The sequence below is a fragment of the Anarrhichthys ocellatus genome, unplaced genomic scaffold (genome assembly GCF_004355925.1).
Source record: "Anarrhichthys ocellatus isolate YVR2014 unplaced genomic scaffold, GSC_Weel_1.0 scaffold23, whole genome shotgun sequence".
Lineage (NCBI taxonomy): Eukaryota > Metazoa > Chordata > Actinopteri > Perciformes > Anarhichadidae > Anarrhichthys > Anarrhichthys ocellatus.
This window is the reverse complement of record NW_022280053.1, coordinates 764503-783408: the sequence shown is the minus strand read 5'-3', so window position 1 is coordinate 783408 and position 18906 is coordinate 764503. Positions and strand designations below refer to the sequence as shown.

The 18906-nt window shown below is 43.9% G+C and overlaps 1 protein-coding gene across 6 annotated transcripts in view; it reads left to right on the top strand.

Annotated features, from left to right (window-relative positions):
• The first annotated feature begins 30 nt into the window (after positions 1 to 30).
• The window catches only part of fcho2 (FCH and mu domain containing endocytic adaptor 2), a 39088-nt gene continuing 20212 nt past the window's right edge, over positions 31 to 18906 (top strand). For all 6 annotated transcript variants that reach the window (XM_031860463.1, XM_031860457.1, XM_031860460.1 and 3 more), the window contains exons 1-7: positions 31 to 808; positions 8466 to 8557; positions 12258 to 12332; positions 12443 to 12584; positions 13985 to 14137; positions 14432 to 14536; positions 15586 to 15684. In XM_031860463.1, the coding sequence (XP_031716323.1) occupies positions 776 to 808; positions 8466 to 8557; positions 12258 to 12332; positions 12443 to 12584; positions 13985 to 14137; positions 14432 to 14536; positions 15586 to 15684 (699 nt within the window). In that variant the 5' untranslated portion in view covers positions 31 to 775. The remainder of the gene's footprint in view (positions 809 to 8465; positions 8558 to 12257; positions 12333 to 12442; positions 12585 to 13984; positions 14138 to 14431; positions 14537 to 15585; positions 15685 to 18906) is intronic.

Sequence of the window (18906 nt, the reverse complement as noted above, 5' to 3'; positions counted from 1 at the left end):
AGGAAACACGGAGGTAGAAACGTGGATGTCGAGGAAGCACATCTGCCACATCTTGTATGAGTTCGGGCATTCGCTCTGGGTTTAACGGATTCCAGCTTTAGATTTTAGTGCTGCATTTGTCTTTGCGTGCAAGTTAGGTTTCACAACGTGGGTGTAGTTTGTGATTATAATCAAATGTTCCATGATAGGTCTTAAAAAGCTTGGTATCAAGTGCTTCTTGTATCCTGAGACAACACTACTCCTCCCCCACATAAGACGTTTCTTAAGATACATGGCAGTTATCAGACATCACAAACAAACACTGATAAAGATGGGCCCATGGAAGGTTGTGCAGAGGCAATACACTCATAATGGAGGCTGTGTAAATATGAAAATACAGCATATCACACTGAAGTTACTCTAGTTTCTAGATGTCTGTCTACTCGTTATATTATGCAATACAATAATTAATGTAACGCACAACACCTGCATGAGAGATAGATGGATAGATAGGTACTTTACACTACAACATATTTATTTCAGCCTTGGTTGTCCGCCACGGGTAGCGCTGTTTCGCTCTCCGAAAATCTGCATTTCTACGGGAAGAAACCAGAGGGGAGAGACGCAGAGAGTGGAGGTGGAGTCTGTACATGGGGAGGGAGAAGAAAGGGGAGAGGAGCGAAAACGGGGAAAGGCAGATACAACAGAAACTGGGGGGAGGACGGTGGATGAATTTCGCTGTAAAAGTTGCATTAAAACCAATTTTAAGAGTTGCGGCGAAGAGGAATAAAACAAGATGATAACGCCCTACTTCCTAGAGAATTTCTGGGTAGGTGGTGCTTTTTATTCACGGGTGTTCACACCGGTTGCTATTCCTTATTATTATTCTCCTGCTGTGTTTCCCTTCCCTGCCATGTTCATGTCAGCCAAGTAGTATTGACGTTACAGAGGTAGCCGTCATGGCTCACATAGGCTTTGAACCGGCGGTGTCCGGTGCCGCCCGGACTCTCTGGTCAGCAGCCTCCCCGGCCATCGTTACACTTCCTCGGCGTTTATTATTTTGCCACCCCGGGGGTTTGGGCCTCTGAACCCATCTAACTTGAAACCTCACAGAGCCCCCCTCCTCCCCCCTTTGCTCCCCGCTAATTGGCTCTCCCGGGCTTCCTTGGAATGTTTATGGTCAGTTCCACGAATGCCATTGGACGCCTCGGCTGTCAGTCATAGCCGTTGGCCGTTGGCGTCATTTTTTCTTCCGTAACAAAGTTTCAGTGAGAGGCCAGATGTTAGTAAGTTAAAGAACAGCCTTAAAATCACACTCTCGCTGTGTTGGATATTTAGCTCATATATTTGTACACAGCCAGCGCTGTACTGCGTGTATTACTACTACTACTCTGTGTACTATGTTGTGTATTTACTTCCCGAAAGGTCATTTCTCTTCCGTTTTTGACGTGGCCACGGTACGGTATGTCACAGCAGGTTGAATAATAAAACCCCGGCTCCTCTACTGTACTGATATTTAACTCAAACCTGTCTTGTCTTTTTCGTTATATTATTGCTTTTGGCGAAACATTAAACCCATACAGACTGTTATTAAAAGTCAAAAACACTACTTTCTTTCGGGCTATTGCTATTTAGGGTCATGTTTTTGCCACTGTTGCACGTATGAGCCATGTTTTGGATGTTTTTACAGTCTCATATTGTGTCATCTGAACTGTTAGAAATACTTTTGGTCTCTTTGGTCGGTTAACTACAGCCATAGGTAAATGTCATGACTATATATAGGAGATATTTATTAATACAGGTGTTATTGCTTTGCTCTGTTAATAATCTATGAGCATGTGTCCTTACAGCTCTTGGAAATATAGTGGTTAGATTATATTTCCTGTACATATAGTATTGTTTTAGTGCTGCTGTGTCGAATGAGAATTTGACACGTGTGTATTTTTTTAGGCTGTTGCAATAGTATAAAGTGCTGTCAAATAGCCACCATTCCTATTGCGTTCCTGTCTTCCCTCAGGTGGGAAACAGCTCTTAATTATTTTTTGTTAGCTTCAGTTGACCTCAGCTCCAGGGTGGCAAAGAGTCTCCTGCTGATAAAACCAAACTTTGTTACTGAAAATTGTCTGTCAACTGTCAACCAAAAGCCATTTTGTTCTGAAAGGAGACTTCATCATTAACTAAATAGGAAAAGAGAGGCGAGCTGAGACGCTCTTGACTTTTCAATCTGCCCTTTGTGCCCTGCAGTGGGACACAAGAGAAACCAGTGATGGGGAAAGATCAGCTGTGTTTTTAACATGCAGGACACACACACACACTAACGCACACTTGGCATTAGAGGATGCAACCATTTCGCTTTGACTTGACTACAAATCATCACCACAAGCGGACACACACACACGTTAGGCTTCACTTTTGCCCAGAATGCCGCAGTATACACCTGTCTCCACTCTGTGCTCTCTCACTCTCTCACTCTGTGGAGACATTTATGTTGGTTTCTTGTGATCCTGGCATGAATCTCTGAGGTAGACGACATCCAACCCTCCGCTGAATAACAGCTCTTTAGGCATTGGCAGACACACACTCGGCACTACCATGTCTTGTCTCTCCGTCAGATTTAAGCTGCAGCTACTTGATTGGTCACCGGCTGCAACGTTTCCGTTCACAAGATTTATTTGCAAGTTTGAAGTATCCATTTCCCCTTTTTTATTTTCTGTCTGTGTGTGTGTGTAATGTGTACGAGTAAGCAAGCTCACTGTGGCCTGTTGATGAATGTTTGAACGTGTGACTGTCCCCACATGTGCTGAAGTGTCTCCGGCTGTGGATTAGTTCCAAAGAGTTTAGTTCGGTTTCTGTAACAAAGCTTTTACAAAACACAGAGTGACTAAAAATGGTAACCGCATATTCAGATTCGGCAGCCAGAAGCTCATGACTGTGCAGAGCTTATGTTTAATGTGGAGTCTGTTCGCCTTCAGCATATCATGGGAAAATAAGATGGCAGTGTGATAAGCAAACAGTGTTGATGCAGCCAACAGCCCCGGGATGGCCTTCTTCTCCCTGGTGTTTTTATTGTGTGTGTTTGTGTGTGAGTGTGTGTGTGTGGGGGGTGGGGGGTTCTCACAGCTCCACTGTGAGCAGATTTCACAGTCGCACTCCCACGGATTATTTTCTGACATGCAAAGTGTCGCCATAACACAGCAAAGCGTGAAGTCAGAGGAAGAGATGGACAATGGTGACGCGTTTTCCTTCAGCTCACACAAGCTGCCGTGTATGTCGCTCTCCATCTTTGCCTTTCTAGAGGAAGGTCTTGCTGAGTTTTTGCAATGGGGTGAAAAGGTTTTGGTCAACATTGACTTTTTGTTTTAGCTTGAAACAGAAATCTTGTGTTTTGATTCCACTCCTTTGTCTTAAACTCCTCCATGTTCTCCAGGTTTAGAGGTGGTTAAGTGGCTCCTGTGTAACCTGTTCTGGGTTTATCCGGTAGCCACACACCTGATGTCACAAGCCAGACTGTAAGTCGCGGTCAAGTTCCTCTATGTTTACGTTCATACCACTAACAAAGCCCGGCTTGTGCACACACCAGCTCCCGGAGCTCTCCGGTCACATGACCCGAGAGGCAGACGCTCTGATGTCATGCTGCTGTCTGCCCTCCTCTGTGCTCCCGGGCCGTGGGTTACGGTCCCTCTGGAGAGAAGGAGGCTTGTTCAGCGTCTCTCGAGTCCCTCAGTGAGACGTGTGCGGTCACTCTTCTTTCCACTGCTCTTACCTGAACGTGCAGGAGTCATGTCAGCCGCACTCTTGATCCTGGTTCTTGTTTCCCGTTGAACCGAGTTGCTGGTGGAAATTTATCGACCGAGACTTCCCAAAGCACACTTAGGCTATGATAGATTTTGCACCATTATGTGATGAATGCACAGACCATTAACCCTACAGCAGTGACTTTCACTGACACGTCTAATGTTTTATTTTGCTAGCTATAAAGAGAAAACGGGTTTCTTTGTAAAGTAGTTGCACTTAGCAGCTTGCATACCGATATGTTTAATTCAACAGTGACGTATGTGTGATGTTGATTTTATGTACTGAATGCATCATTTTTTACATGCATATATAAGAAATATAGGTTACTTGATGTCAGTGCTGTTTACTGTAAGAAAACTAAGCCATTTTCAAACAATGCTTCCTAATATGCTCCAGGTCCAGCTCCTCAATAGTGAGAACTTGCAGCTTTTCTTTGTCTTATATGATGGTGGACTCAATATGTTTAAGGTTTCAGACTGTTTGCAGACAAAAGAAGTCATTTGAAGACGTCACCATTGGACTTTAAGGAATTGTGATCAACATTTTTGATGTTTTCAATGCTTAATTGACTAATTGTGATAATGATAATACTCATATATATATATATACCGGTCTCAGCACACTGAAGTCAGTGGACGTTTTGAGAGACTCGAGCTTCGTTCACCTTTTTATTGTGAGAAGAAGAAGAAGAACGTATAATATTGAAAGATGAACCAGCTCTCTCTGTCCCGGGTTGCATTACTGCCTGTCGGGCATTAACACTTGATTCCTTCACACAGGATGTTGAACCTGGTCCTCTCCTCTAACACAGAGAGCATTCCTGTCCTCCTCTGCCCGGCAGATGTTACGGGATGGACTGCAGCGCTGTGGTTTTGTTTATCAATCCTCTAAGGTTGCAGGTCAGCCATGTAACTGGTTCTTATTGTGTGTGTGTACTACTGTGTAATGACAGTTATTGTCAATGTGTTTTGTCTGTGGTGTGTTTTCTGGACATGGCTTCACGGTACACAGACTTGAGCCGAGCCATTTGGATATAAAACCTGCGTCTCATACTTTGTTTATTAAAATAATACATTGATATGAGAGTGTGTTTGCTGGTGAGAAAGCTGGGCAGTGTTTGTTTTGTATCCATGTAGACAAAGACGAGACAGAAGATCAACATGACAAACTGGGCTGAAACTTACTCTTGTTTTCGTTGTGAATTAAATTAGTTTGTTCCTTAAACATACCAGAAAAAAGTGAGCTTCCTGTAGCCAGACGTCGACGTCTGCAAGCTGCTGGTTTTGTGTGAACAGCAGCGTAAAGACTTTCAGAGGTCAAAGACGAGCTGCACATCCTCTTATTGGAGAAGCTGAAACAAGGGAACATTTTGTACTTTTGCTTGAAAAAATGACAAATGTTTTATTGATTATCAACAAAGTCATTTGATCAACTAATGGATGAATCAACTAATCATGGAAAGTAGTGGTGTGTGCCTGTAGTGTGTGTGTTTGTGTTCATGGTGGCTGATTTACGCTTAAGTTATACCGTTTCTTTTAACTTGCTTTACATACACCATACAGCCTGTTCTCTGATGATCTTGAGGTGCTAATATTGCTCATTAATGTGAATAGGAATTATTGGTAATTAAAGGGTTAATTTGACATTCCGCACCAAAATCAAAGGCACATATTTATCCTCTTACCTGTCGTGCTATTTACCGATCTAGATTGATTTGGTGCGACCCAGTTTTGGGGATATTGGCCGTAGACATGTCTGCCTTCTCTCCGATATATTGAGACTATATGACACAAAATAAACATTTGAAAAAGACGACAGCAATGTCCGTTTCCAGAAATCATGACCTGGTTACTCAAAGATAATCCTCAGCTCTTGTGAGCAGCTTCATGTAGGAACTATAGTTTCTGAACTGTCCCTTTAAATCTTCAGGAGAGAGGTGGAAGCTTTTGTTTGCTTAATAATTCATTAATCCTGTTTAGAGTTCCATGAACCCTGAACACACCAGTTCCAGTCTAAACAGCACGACACAACCTGAAGTCATAATATATTGCTGCTGTCCTATTTTTTCCATCCACACTCCCCTCCTCTGTCCTTATGAGTGAAGCCACTCTTCCCAGCAAACGCATTAGTGCACATTCAACCGTGACGCAAGCCGTCTGGTTGCCTGGCTATTACCTACGTCTGTATTTTTTAATCTGTCTGCCTAAAGCACACAAAGACGCTCAGTCCCCTGTAGTCTGTGCAGCAGACACAGCGGCCGGGATCTAAATTCTTCTTCTGTATTCTGTCAGCGATACTATTGGCACAGACTCTGCTCCCTCGCTTCATTTTTTTATGTTGGACGCTGTCTCCGCTGCAAGCTGTGCTTTTGCTCAAACAAAGTGTGATTGACATGTGTGCTGACCTCTCGGCATGTTGTCCTCCCTTTGGGGTGGGGCCGGGAGTTATGTAGTTATGGTCGCTGCTCATGTAGATGCAGTTGTACAATCCTGAACTAGATCATGAGTCTCAGATATTTCAGGTTTGTTCACGGCGACGTCTTCACGTTCCCGCCCACTGCTTCGTAGGATTCGGTTCATTGTAACCTGCTGAAAACACGCCCTGAGCTGCTTCCTGTGTTTGTTGTTATTATTTTTCTTTTCCTTTGTCTTCATTGTTATGACATTCCACACGAGCTGCACATTCGTTGCACAGAATGCAGCCTCTTCCTGTTCTGCTCCGCGTGGAGCCGTGTGTTTGTCGCTTCCCTGTTTAGTGGACCGGTTGGCCGACGAGCGCCCCCCTCTGTGTTCCTTGTAGGTCAGTGCAGTGTAGATGTCATGGCAGGTTTACTCTTATGGTTTGTTGCTCACCTTCTTGTCTTGACACATAATGCACGCAGCAGTTTGCATGTCATGCTGTTTGCTGCTAAACCTTTGTTATCTTGTTGCAACAGGAAGTGCATCTCAGTGGTCTGCTGGCTGGGACGAACTGTAGCCTGCAGAGAGACACTTCCCTTTATAACGTCTATTTGCTCTGTCAATAAAGAGCTACCTCTGAGCTTCAGTGTGACACAAACGTCCTGACCTTTCATCTCTGTCAAAGTGGAAAAACAAGGATTTAGTTCAGACGCTGTGGAACGTGTAGCAAACTGCTGACGGCGGATCGCTCCAGGAACCAGGAAGCATCCGGTTCAGTCTCGGGTTGAGGTGAAACACATTTGGCCTGCAGATTCAGACAAGACTGAGGATGCTCTGCTGTGAACAGCGGCGCTATCATGCTGACGTCTGCCTGCTTTTTTTTAGTGAAAGTATGAGTTTCCTTATTTGTCTTTATTTGCGTCAGTCCTCTTCATGCTGATCAGCACAATTCATGATAACTATTACAATCAAAGCCTTCGATTCAGAGGCTTTGATTGTAATCTGTGGGACAGCAGCTCAGTCATGTTGTAGTCTGTCTGTCCTCTCAGCTAATCTGTGAACCTCTTAGCTTCAAGCCAGGATGTCTGTGTCTTCCTCCCTCACTGAAGAAACAGCCTATTGGAGGCCGATGAGGAAGTCGAGTGTTTCTTCTTCTTATCTTCTCAACAATCACAAGAAGGCGTTTTTTGTTGTTGAAGGAGCATCAACAATAACGTGTCGAGTGGAGGCCACTTACTGCTGCTAAACATAGTGCAGCTGACCTGTCAACTGCACTGAGGTCAGCACTATGAAGCTCGAATCTTGAATACAAACCCAGAACCCATCGAAGTCATCTGAACAAAGGCCACATGAAGTTCATGAATAGAGTTAATTATGTGATTCTGTGTCTGATGGATTCCTCTCACAGTTTGAGTTCAGACGGGCATCGTACAGGACGGATCTCGACCCATACTGGATGTTTGAAGCACATACTTGTGTGCATATTTGGGAGTTTTGAGAAATAAATTGATAACAAGATTTCTGCCAATAGTCCCCTTTGTTTTGTTTTTGTGTTTTAATTCTACAGCTCAAAATATCAACTTGTCGGTGCTTTCTAGTGGACAAACTATTTCATGTTTCTAAACTTCCTCAAACCCAGTTTTTTGTTCTGCAATTTCTTGTTGTTAGTCGGCATTGATATCTGTATGTCTGCTATGAGCTATAGTGAGATGTATCGGTCTATCTCTAATACAGGAAGAAGCTTACTAATAGAATGTATTTGATTGTGGTGTTGTCCTTTGAATGAGTTCATGAATGAATGTGTGTGCTGTTTACCACGTAAACCATCGTTTAGCATTTCAATAATCAGTATATGAATCACTAGTAGTAGCAGGCTGTTACAACATTTTCTTCAACGTAAACCCGACATTTTTCATTCATATAAATTATTCAGAGCTACCTGCATCTTTTAGAAGCATCAGTGCAACTGGACACCTGTCGGCGTCGGCATGGTCACGGCCACACACGCACTGTTTTCCTCTCACATCTTTTATTGTACGCTCGATCCTTGGATCTCGATCCCTGGACCAGTCTGCCACGGTTTTTATTAATATCCGTTCCTCTCAAACATGGCAAAGATGAGTATGGTTGACCAGAGGCTGCTGCAGATGCAGCTGGGAGCTATGCAGACGATGAGGATGCTTCTCGTAGAAAAAGCCCTCACGGTATTTGGTGTGTTATTTGTCTGTTTGACTTGGTGCTTCCTCCTTTGACTGATCTGTCTGCATCCCTTTTTTTGTCTCTGACATGCAGGGTGACAAAAACAATGGCTTCGATGTGCTCTACCACAACATGAAGCATGGCCAGATTTCCTCCAAGGAGTTGACGGACTTCATCAGAGAAAGGTAAGACCCGGTAGACTGACAGTGTTCTGAAGAGGGCGGCCATTTCTAAATAGTTGTCATGTTAATCAGTGCATACAAGGCAGGACTCGTGAACCCATTCTAAGGTGTCTGCTTCTTCAATACGTGTCTGACCTGTTTCCTGCTGTTTAAATGTACTTCAAAGTTGGCACAGGGAGTTCCTTGTAGTGTTCCTTTTAGTAAGTAACACCCAAGTCCTTATCTGAGACTGCAACCAAAATCCACTCTGACTTTTCCTGATCACTACAGACCGCACGGGTTTGATTTAACACGGGCTGCCACTCACTATGATTTCATGTATCTCCTGTTGTTGTTGCTATGAATCCATTAATGGTTTAGTCGATGAAACCGAAAGATATTCACATTTTCATTAGGGCTCGAGTACGATACCAGTACCCTTAAATCAGTCGTTCCCAAAGTACTTAACGTGTGTATTTGTTTCATATGTATATCTCTACCAGTAGAGTACTTCACCTGATACCTTTCGGGTTTGTACTTCATTGGACACCCATCATGTGAACGGAGGCATTCAGTTGACAGGCGTGCAGTACAGCAATACTTTCAAACATTTCGGTGGTGTCTTGGCAGTGCCGACACCATCAAATACACCACACACTCTACTTCACCCCACCGTGGGCTGTGGCTGCTGTAGTAGTGGTGGGCCAATAACACGTCGCATTAAATACACGAAAAAACATATAAATAACAGTTTATTTTCTATATCCAGGTACAAAAATGATCTATTGCAGGTATTGTTTGACTAAAGAAGGTTCGATGCTACTTCATACCTTCGATACCTTAAAGGTTTACCAGCCCTAACTGTGATATATGACAAACTATTGCAGTTATCCTCACGTGTTTAGTATGTTTGCGCCGCTATTGCTTTAAAAAGTATGAGTAAAAACTAGTTTTCTTTTGTTGATAAACTAGTAAATTAACGAGCTTATCCTTTCAGCTCTAGCTCCAACATCAAGATGATTATCTTTTGAGGAGGTTCTCCATATTCATCAGAAGAATAAACAGTAGTTATGTTTAATACGTGCAACATAAAGGTATAGTGGTGGAGGAGTGAGGATGTTTTGCAAACTTAACCTCTTTGTGAAAGAAGCTTAAACCTGTAACCGCACCGTCCGTGTCTGCAGCTGGATAATAGCATAATAACGGCTTCTTGTCAAACGCTTCCCACCTCCATAAAGACTAGCTTCACTGTGTCAGAGGTGTGTGTTTATAACCTGCCACATGACAGGTGGTCTTCCACTGGAATTCAGTGGGTTCCTCTGCTCCCAGTCACTCAGACTCTTGATCAACCGTGTTTATTATAAGATGTGTGGAAAGTCTCGTTAATAATGAATGATGACAATTCAAAGGTTATTTCATGTTAACATTATGGCTCGATCCTAAAACACTATATTTTCAGGTGCTTCTATGTTTGCAGCGGCTCCAAAAGTACTTTTTGAAGAGTTCCTGTAGCCGAGCGATGCTTATGATGCAACGCTTACCGTCGCTGTTCAACCCGTTCAGACTCATTTTGATGAATCATCTTTTAGCGTTTCACATGCTTAAATATAAACAACCGTTGCAGTCTGCAGGAATGTTGCTGTTTGTACTGTAAATGAATCAACACATCATTCATGAAGGAGACAGATGAATGTAACATCATTTCTTCTATTGCTTAGAGGAATCTTTACTCTGTTTCACACAGGCTGGTTTGGGGGTTTTAAGTTCATGGACCGATATGTTTCTTCTCTTCTGGTAAACTGCACTCTGACTCCCTCTGGTGGAGAAAGAAGCTCTGTGCACTGAGTCAATATGCTCCCAGTATCTGTGACATTCTGTCAACCAGGGCCCCTTCTCCCAAAATCTATTTCAGGCTAAAACGATATTAGAAATCTCCAAGAGACAAACACACATCCATGAAATCTCTTGCAGGTGCTTTGTCACAGTTATCTGCACTAAAAGATGGAAAAACACCAGCAAGCTGCTGTTTCACTTTCAGTTCTTCTTTTATTGTAAGTGGGCATTACTCAACAACGTTTAGACCACAGATAACCTTCTCCAGTTTAAAACACGGGACCCGAAGACGACTAAAGATAATCTTAACGTCAAGGTTCACATACTCATACTTTCACCTCACACAGCGTCATACGACAAACCACCTCTACACTGTTTGCACTACACACTAGTTATCAAAGTATACCATTGTAGCAGATAGTATACCAAAAAAGAAAAATACTTTACCGCTTTACAGGAAATATTACAATACATGCAACGTCAGACGTCCATCAAACTGCAACTTTGGACTCTCGCCGCCAATTCAACTTTTCAAAGAGACACTTAATTGTGATTCAAATATATTTAATACTTTGTTTTGCCATCAAAGCTCTTTGCAGCAACTCCATTTCTTTAGTGCATTGCATTGTGGGAGGATTGTGTCCGTCAACAACCCACTAAAGAAGCAGCCGTATTACTCTGTTTTCTAACTGTTTTGTCACTATTCCCATGTGAGCACACAACAGGCATGTACCTAAAATCTGCTTTGAATTTGTATATAGTATGGATTTGGGATACTATATACAAAGACTTTGCCTGGTTTGTAAGTATGAACTTTGAGTCTTTTAAGATTTATCTCTTAAAGAATATCTTGGTCAAACTACTGTCTCCAAGCTCCAAAGGGAACCTTCACTGTCAAGACAACGTGTGGTTCAAATACAGTCAACACTGTGATTGACGGTCTGTCTCAGGTGGAAACCCTGTCGGTCATATCCACATAGAATAAAAGAGGTTCTGTAATTAATGCGATCTTAGCCCACAGAACTACAATCAGTCTGAGATCTTCTTAAATCACATCATCTGAAGCTTTGTGTGTCTAATATTATAGAAGAGCAACACCCTGCAGCTCACTACACACAGTTTAAACTTCAGTACGAACACCAGGAAGCTTTTTGAAAGGCAGAGTTGTGTCTCGGCACTTTGTCTGTATTTGAAATATGCTTATAAAAATAAACTGCACAAAGATGTGGAAGTGTGAATGTAGCATAGAATGCATTTCTAGCTCGTCCCATCCTCTGTGTTGGTGTGCTACATTGGATGGTTGCCCGTGTGCACCTGTGTGTGTGTGTTTATGATGGATGTGTGTGTGTGTGTGTGTGTGTGTGTGTGTGTGTGTGTGTGTGCGCACGTTTGTCCTGTTTCCCCCTGGCTGACCTTGCTCCTGTGACGTGACTGCAGAGAGAGGCTGGCTAAATGAGTCATGCATAATTCAGGCTTCCACTATAACACTGCTGCAAGTTTTTCTTTCTTTCCTTTTCTTTTTTTTGACTCCTGTCACTTTGCTGCAGAATGAAGGAATAAAAAGAGAAGCAGGGCATTGAAAACACTACAGCGTTCATACTCTTGTCAGCTTGGACGTGTGGTTTATGAACAAATCGCAAGCCAAGCCACACGTGTTTGCCCACACACGGCGCGTGTGGTCAAACATTCATGTTGCAAGTTCTAAGTGGGTGTATTTGGCTTCACTTGTGTCGTGACTTGCCCTGTTTGAGCCTTAACACAGTTGCAAATAATTTGGAAAAACTTGATCACGCTATAAATGTCTTTTATCATTATTGACGTACGATGCTGTTGAGTTGAAGTGCTGTCTGTGATCATTCATAATGAAGGGTGTGTTTGTGCTCTGTCCTAGGAGCGCTATTGAAGAAGCCTATGCCAGGTCCATGACCAAACTAGCCAAGTCAGCTGGCAACTTTTCTCAGCTGGGGTGAGTGTGAACAGCTTTCCCAGTTTTCTGAAGAGCAGAGCAGAATGAAGGAATGAATGTCAGAGGGTGCTGCCGCGTCCTGGCCTCTGAAGTGTCGTCTTCCCCTCCAGGACTTTTGCTCCGGTGTGGGATGTGTTCAAGACCTCAACGGAGAAGTTGGCCAGCTGTCACATGGAGCTGGTGAGGAAACTACAGGAACTCATTAAAGAGGTCCAGAAGTATGTGGAGGAGCAGGCCAAAGCACACAAAAAGGTAAGGAGATGGAGAATCACATGTTTAACCTTGTCTTAACACACGCAATGTATGACAACTTGACAGTACCCCAAAAAAAACCTCCAATCTGTCACTCCTTCCCATGAACTACCAATTATCATTTGGTAGTTTGCTGCTCCAGAGTTGCCACAAGTTCATGCTCATTGAGGAAAATGAACCGTTTAAATGTAGATCCATTCCCACCTCTTTGTTGTTTTACGCTCTAGTTATTGTCCCTGTGAAAGATGTTGGAAAAGGCAATTGTTTAATAGTTGATTCCATCCTGAGAAAACGTAGCGTGCAGTGTTATTCTAACACTTCGCTCCTCTCTATATCTCCTCTGAGACTCCATCAGCTCACATCTCATGCATGAAGCCACAGAACACAAAGGGAAAGAGGAGCTTGGAATCAGTGGAGTTGTGTTTGTGCTTTCAGCCTGACAAAAAGGCTGTCACAGTGTCTCTCCGTCACTTCCCTTCACTCCCTTTTTTCCTCTCCGCTCTGTGTTTCTTGGCTAACTTGCAGATCCAGCACTTGCCGTAGTAAAAGCAGTGTGAGTAACACAAAGTAAACACCCGTCTTGGAGTGGGTGCTCAGAATGTGTTCGTGATTTCCTTTCGCTCACTCCACTGATGTTCTATCATGAATGTGTCAGAATGAGGAACGAAATGGGTTCGGAGACGATGACGAGTGAAACAAACGACCAAGCTCACTATCGTTACCCCTCGATTCTAGTTCTCTTTTTATTCCTTCAACATAAAAACATAGATGAGATAAGATGAGATAGAACTTTATTATGAAGGGAATTCTTGTGCCAGAGATTCATTCAAGATTACAACAGAAGAAGAAAAACAACAGAGGAAAAATATAAACATGAATGAATGAATGATTAAATTAGCATGAAGTGAACAAGAAGTAATGCTAATAACACCCGTGCCTAATAGAAACTAAAATAGGAAATGTATATTGTGCATGATATGGAATATTATTGTTCTCCGTGTCCGATGTTCCAGCTCAGTGTGAAGAGCGATACAGATGGAACAAATCTATTCAGAACAAATCCAGAGTTTTATGCATTTTTTATAACAGCCGCCAAATAGCTTTTAACAGCTTCCTCATGTGAAACAGTTGTGTGTCACATGCTGCAGAATGAAACCGAGGGACTGCAATCGTGTTTTATAAGAGCAATAAAGGACCTCTGTCTACGCTGAGATTGTGTCTGTTATTTCATCATTAAGTCATAATGAACAAGGGGATTCCAGGACAAGTGTTGTACTTGTGTTAACGTCAAACGACACAAAATTCAACTCCGCGGTTAGAAGAGCAATGAGGGGCACTTGCACGTATTATTCAGCCTGTCGTCGGCGGAGTCACTGTACCGGGCGTTTGTGTGTTGTCAGACAAAAGAAGAGGTGGCGTCCACCCTGGAGGCCGTGCAGAACATCCAGACCACCTCGCAGGCCCTGCTGAAGTCCAAGGAGATCTACAACGCCAAAACTGTGGAGCAGGAGCGCCTCCGCAAAGAGGGGGCCACCCAGAGAGATGTGGACAAGGTGGGAGGTCACATTCGCACGTACACACACACACACAAACACACACACACACACACACATAGTCGTGGTATGGTAATAAGGCATGATGAAGTGCCGTAACACTCCAGTCTATACAGAAACTTTAACCCCAAAAGCTTCTCAGCCTTCAGATGTTAAGTGGAGCTCGGTTTCTCGTCTGATTTGTCAGTTGATCCGGAAAACAAAAGCGCCAGTGTGTATGGTGCATGAACTGACGATGAACTGACTGAACTGACTGACGCCATTTATCTTGTCTGTTTATGTTTTTTTTCGCAGGCTGGAGTGAAAGCCAAAAAAGCCACAGAGACCTACAAGTCCTATGTGGAGAAATATGCTGCAGCCAAGTCAGAGTTTGAACAGAAGATGGCAGAAACTGCACAGGTATCGTGATTTTCTCTCTTCTGTGGATGTGTTTTAATGAAAACACGCACTCACAAGCTCTCTCTAATGTCTGTCTGTGTGGTGTGCAACACTTTCATTGTGTGTGTGTGTGTGTGTGTGTTCGTGCCCTTGCCCTGTATCATCTCCAGATTGTGTTTTTTCCTCTGTAACGGAATCGTTGTGGAAAGCCCTGATTGGATCCATCTGAAGGCCTGATTAGATAAACTCCAAATTAAAATCAGATCAACAGAATTTGGCCTCCATATCCTCCCGAGCCGCAGCAGCTCCGCCACCAGAAATGGTTCCAGTTAGCCCAGCGTTTGTTTTTGTTCGCCCCCCACCCACCCCTTAAGAGAAAGCGGAGTTGCAGCATTACACTTCCCCGGGACATCACAGTCTACGGCTCGTCTCAAACGCAGCACATGTGGACATGAGTTATAAACACTGAACACATGTGCTCTCTGACATCACCGTGGCTCCTACATGTGTGTTCTCTTTGTCCCGAGTGTGTCTGTGTGTGAATATGACAAGTCTCATTTGTGTGCACGTCTCTGTAGTGTAGACGCAGCAGCGAGTGGCTCTTTACCCGTGTGCTTGTGATGAGATCTTCTCTCTTTGATTTTCCAGTTTATGGTTATTTATGCTCATTCTCCTCGGTTAACCCCAGAAGCCCAGAGTCGGCCTTAAGTGGAAGTAAACACTGGCATTTTAAGTTGTGATCTACACCATACTACTGCTCAAAGCCAAAGTGAACCTCCGTCAATGTATCTCACGAACAGTTCCTTGTGGAAGGAACTGTGTGTGTGTGTGTGTGTGTGTGTGTGTGTGTGTGTGTGTGTGTGTGAGCGGCATAGACCACCCAAACAGACACACAGGAAGTGGCTGGGACAGAATAAGGAAGTGAAGTTTCCTCGGTGGCCTTTTTGTCCTGAGCTCCATGTTTTCATGCCTGTTTAATGACACTTGACACCACGAATTGCAGATTTGTTTGCACACGAATACATTTGTTGCATCGCCACGTCGTTAACCGCCTTCGTCCTGTGTTCCAGAAATTCCAAGACATTGAAGAAAACCACATTCTCCACATGAAGGCGATCATTCAGTTGTACTCGCGGTCCGTCGACGAAACGCACATCCAGATAGGAGAGGTGAGTGTGAACACACACACACAAACACACACACACACATACGTGCTCTCGAACATTCCTGTGGGTGGAGTAGGTGTCTTGTTGACCTGAGGCTCCGCTCATTGGGTTCACTGTGTGTCATATCAATTAGTGTCGTCTTTGATCTCGCTAATCGTTTAACTGAGAACCAGGAAATGGTCCATTCAGCCTTTTATGCCGAGCAATTAAAAGCTGATCAAAACTCCCTCTCAGCTGATCTAAAACACCTCCAGAAGTCGAAACACTTGCCAAATAGCTGCGTCTGATAGCTAAACGTGCTGCACGGCCGCGTTTTGTTTCTGGGAGAGTGTGTTTAGGTTTTGGGGAAATGGCATCAAGTCCGACTGTGAAGGCTTTCAAACATCATTCACGAGCGTATTAATCGGTATTCAAGGTTAACCAGAGATTTCCTTTCCATTTATTTATCCAGCAATCATACTTACCAGCGCCACACAGAATAAGTGGAGACTAACTACAATCTGCTGCTCCGTTCTCATTCATCTGCTGTGTTCTGATGGTCGCTGCAGTTCTCTTACTGCCCGCAGAGGGCGACGCGGCTCCACGGACGGGGCCTCTAGCCGGCCTGCAGCTCGTGCGGCAAGTTGGAAAGAATGTGTAGCGACAGGCTGCCGCAGGTTATTCAGCCCCACGGTTCCTGCTTCTGAGCAGGAGACGGGCAGTGCTGCTGCCTGTTGCTGAGCCAAAAGACTGCATTGTAGAACCAGAAGAACCCGAGCAGACTGAGAAATTGTGATTTGGTTGATGAATACTCTTCAAACCAGATTGTGAGGGACCTTGAATTTTATAATTGCATGAGGGTCAGGCAAGAGGGAGGCGGGACCAGTTTGTATCTCTGCAACATTGTGCTTAGTCACTGAGCCCACAGGCATTCATGCTGACAAGCAAACAAGCAAAATCATGCATTTGCATGTTCATGCATTTCAAATATGGAATATTGTGAGTGTGGTTTTAGTTAGGCGCACGCACACACACACACAGAGTGAACTGGACAAACAACCCATTTTATTAATGTTTGTGCTGCCGTTTACTTTTAAACTGTTTGAATATTAACCTTCAAAACACGGTATTTATTCTTGCATTTTGTCCAATTGTATTTCTTCAATAATAATAATAATTTATTGACGAGCACTGAGACTCTTGATAAAGTTAAGTCACACGTGTATGAGCTGTGTTTAGATTAGAGTGAATAAATGCGACACTAGAGACAAACAAATGTAAATAACCTACCCTCCTATGGTTGAATATGACGTGTGCTGAGGGAGTGCAGATAAGATGAAGGTAAACAATGTCTTCGTAGCTGCGTTAGTAGCTTCTATTGATGCTCAAAGCGCCTGCAAAGAGGCCTGCAAAGAGGCCTGCTAGTCTGGGGTGCGATAGCGTGAAGCTCCTCTCCGGCAGGTGAATAGGAAACGTCCGAGGACTCCACATGTGTCTCTTTATCAGAGGAGACGTGGCCGTCTACGCTCCCGCCACGTCAACGCTGGAGATAGCAGTGAGTTTGACTGTTGTACGAAGGAACTGCTTCTCGATAGCAGAGTCAAGTGTTGGTGCTGCTGTCAGGCCAGGAGTGTCAAACTACCAGAGACACATAATTGCAGGGAAGTGGTGGCATTAACATAAGTGATCATGTCAACCTTGCAGGTATTTTCAGACGAGACTCAGCCGGCATCAGCTCAGTGGGCATGAAGGATAAGAGGGTTAGGGAGGATGAGAGGGAGAAAGTGAGCGACGTAAAGAAAGGAAAAAATACCTTATATAGATGGGTTCAATAGGAAGAAGTAGCCTAGAGCCTTTGAACTCGCACGATGGGCAGGTGTGGCTGTTAGGTTTGAGTGCTGTGTTTGTTTTTGTAAGTGAGCGTGTGTGTGTGTGTGTGTGTGTGTGTGTGTGTGTGTGTGTGTGTGTGTGTGTGTGTGTGTGTGTGTGTGTGAGAGAGAGAGGATCCCTTGAAGGCAGAAGCATGTTTCGAGCATGTGGTCCAATGTCTCCACGGTACGAGGTGTGTGTGTGTGTGAGAGAGGCGAGGAGGGCACGCAGGTTGATGACATTACTGCCCTCCGTCAGGGCAACAGCACCTGACTGATCGCGTGTGCTGCTCTGAGCATACTTCCTCAACCGCAGCAACCTCCCCTCTGCCCCCACACCCACCCACCTACATCACCCCCCTCGCCCCAACAACATCCTCTCCTGCCAGGGCACAGAAGGCTAATGCACTCCACCTCGCCACAGGGGCCGGGGGTGTGTGGGTGGGAGTGGGGGGGGGGGGGGGCAGACACATATTGTATGTGTTTGCGTGTGTGTTTGTTTGATAGTGGACCCACTCTGCGCTTACAGTATCACGCACATCTAAATGGTTTCGGTGAGATGGCACAGCCAGCCACTGTTCCTCATCCCCGCGTCCATACATCGCGTTCACTTCCCCCTCAGCACACACACAAGCACACATGCACATCTCCAAAGCAAACAAGCAAACAAACACTCTGCTTCCTCTGATACCGCCCAAAGGGCATCGGCAGTAGTGCAGTGCCAACAACAATGATTCGCCTCGACACAATAGAATCACTCGCAGTGAAGTACAGTATGTCTGCACGGCCACTTACAAAATAAATGTTATTAATATCAACACACGGCAAAGTGGCGGGGAGAATTAATAGCAACAGACAGTCTCCCTGCATATCTTGAAACAAATCGCACTAAACACTCGACACGTGACGCTAATCTTTACATGTATGATCTGACATAACAGAAGACGTAAACATCAACAGTTACTGAGCACTGAACTGCAGTTCCCCCAGCTAAGGATGAGCATTTCTATATTTAATCACTTGCGATGAAAAAAATATTTACTGGTGCACCAAAGAAAGATTGACGTGTACAGTAAAGACTATTGCAACACTTCCTGACTACAACACTTGTGATAAACTTTGATTAAAAAAATAAAAAATCAACACGGTGAAGTGTTTTGTGCATCTCCTGGAGCTCAAAGGATTTCTCTTAGTGCAGCTTTAAATCGTCCATAAACGCATTATGTAATATATGTAGCTGACAGGATTCAGTCTGTGCAAATAATAATAAACATTTTATTGCGGTTTACAAAACTTTTATTTCATTTTCACCTCGGCCTGGGAAGAGAAAATCAAATATCACGATATTGTTTAACCAGACACAATGAAATTAGTAATG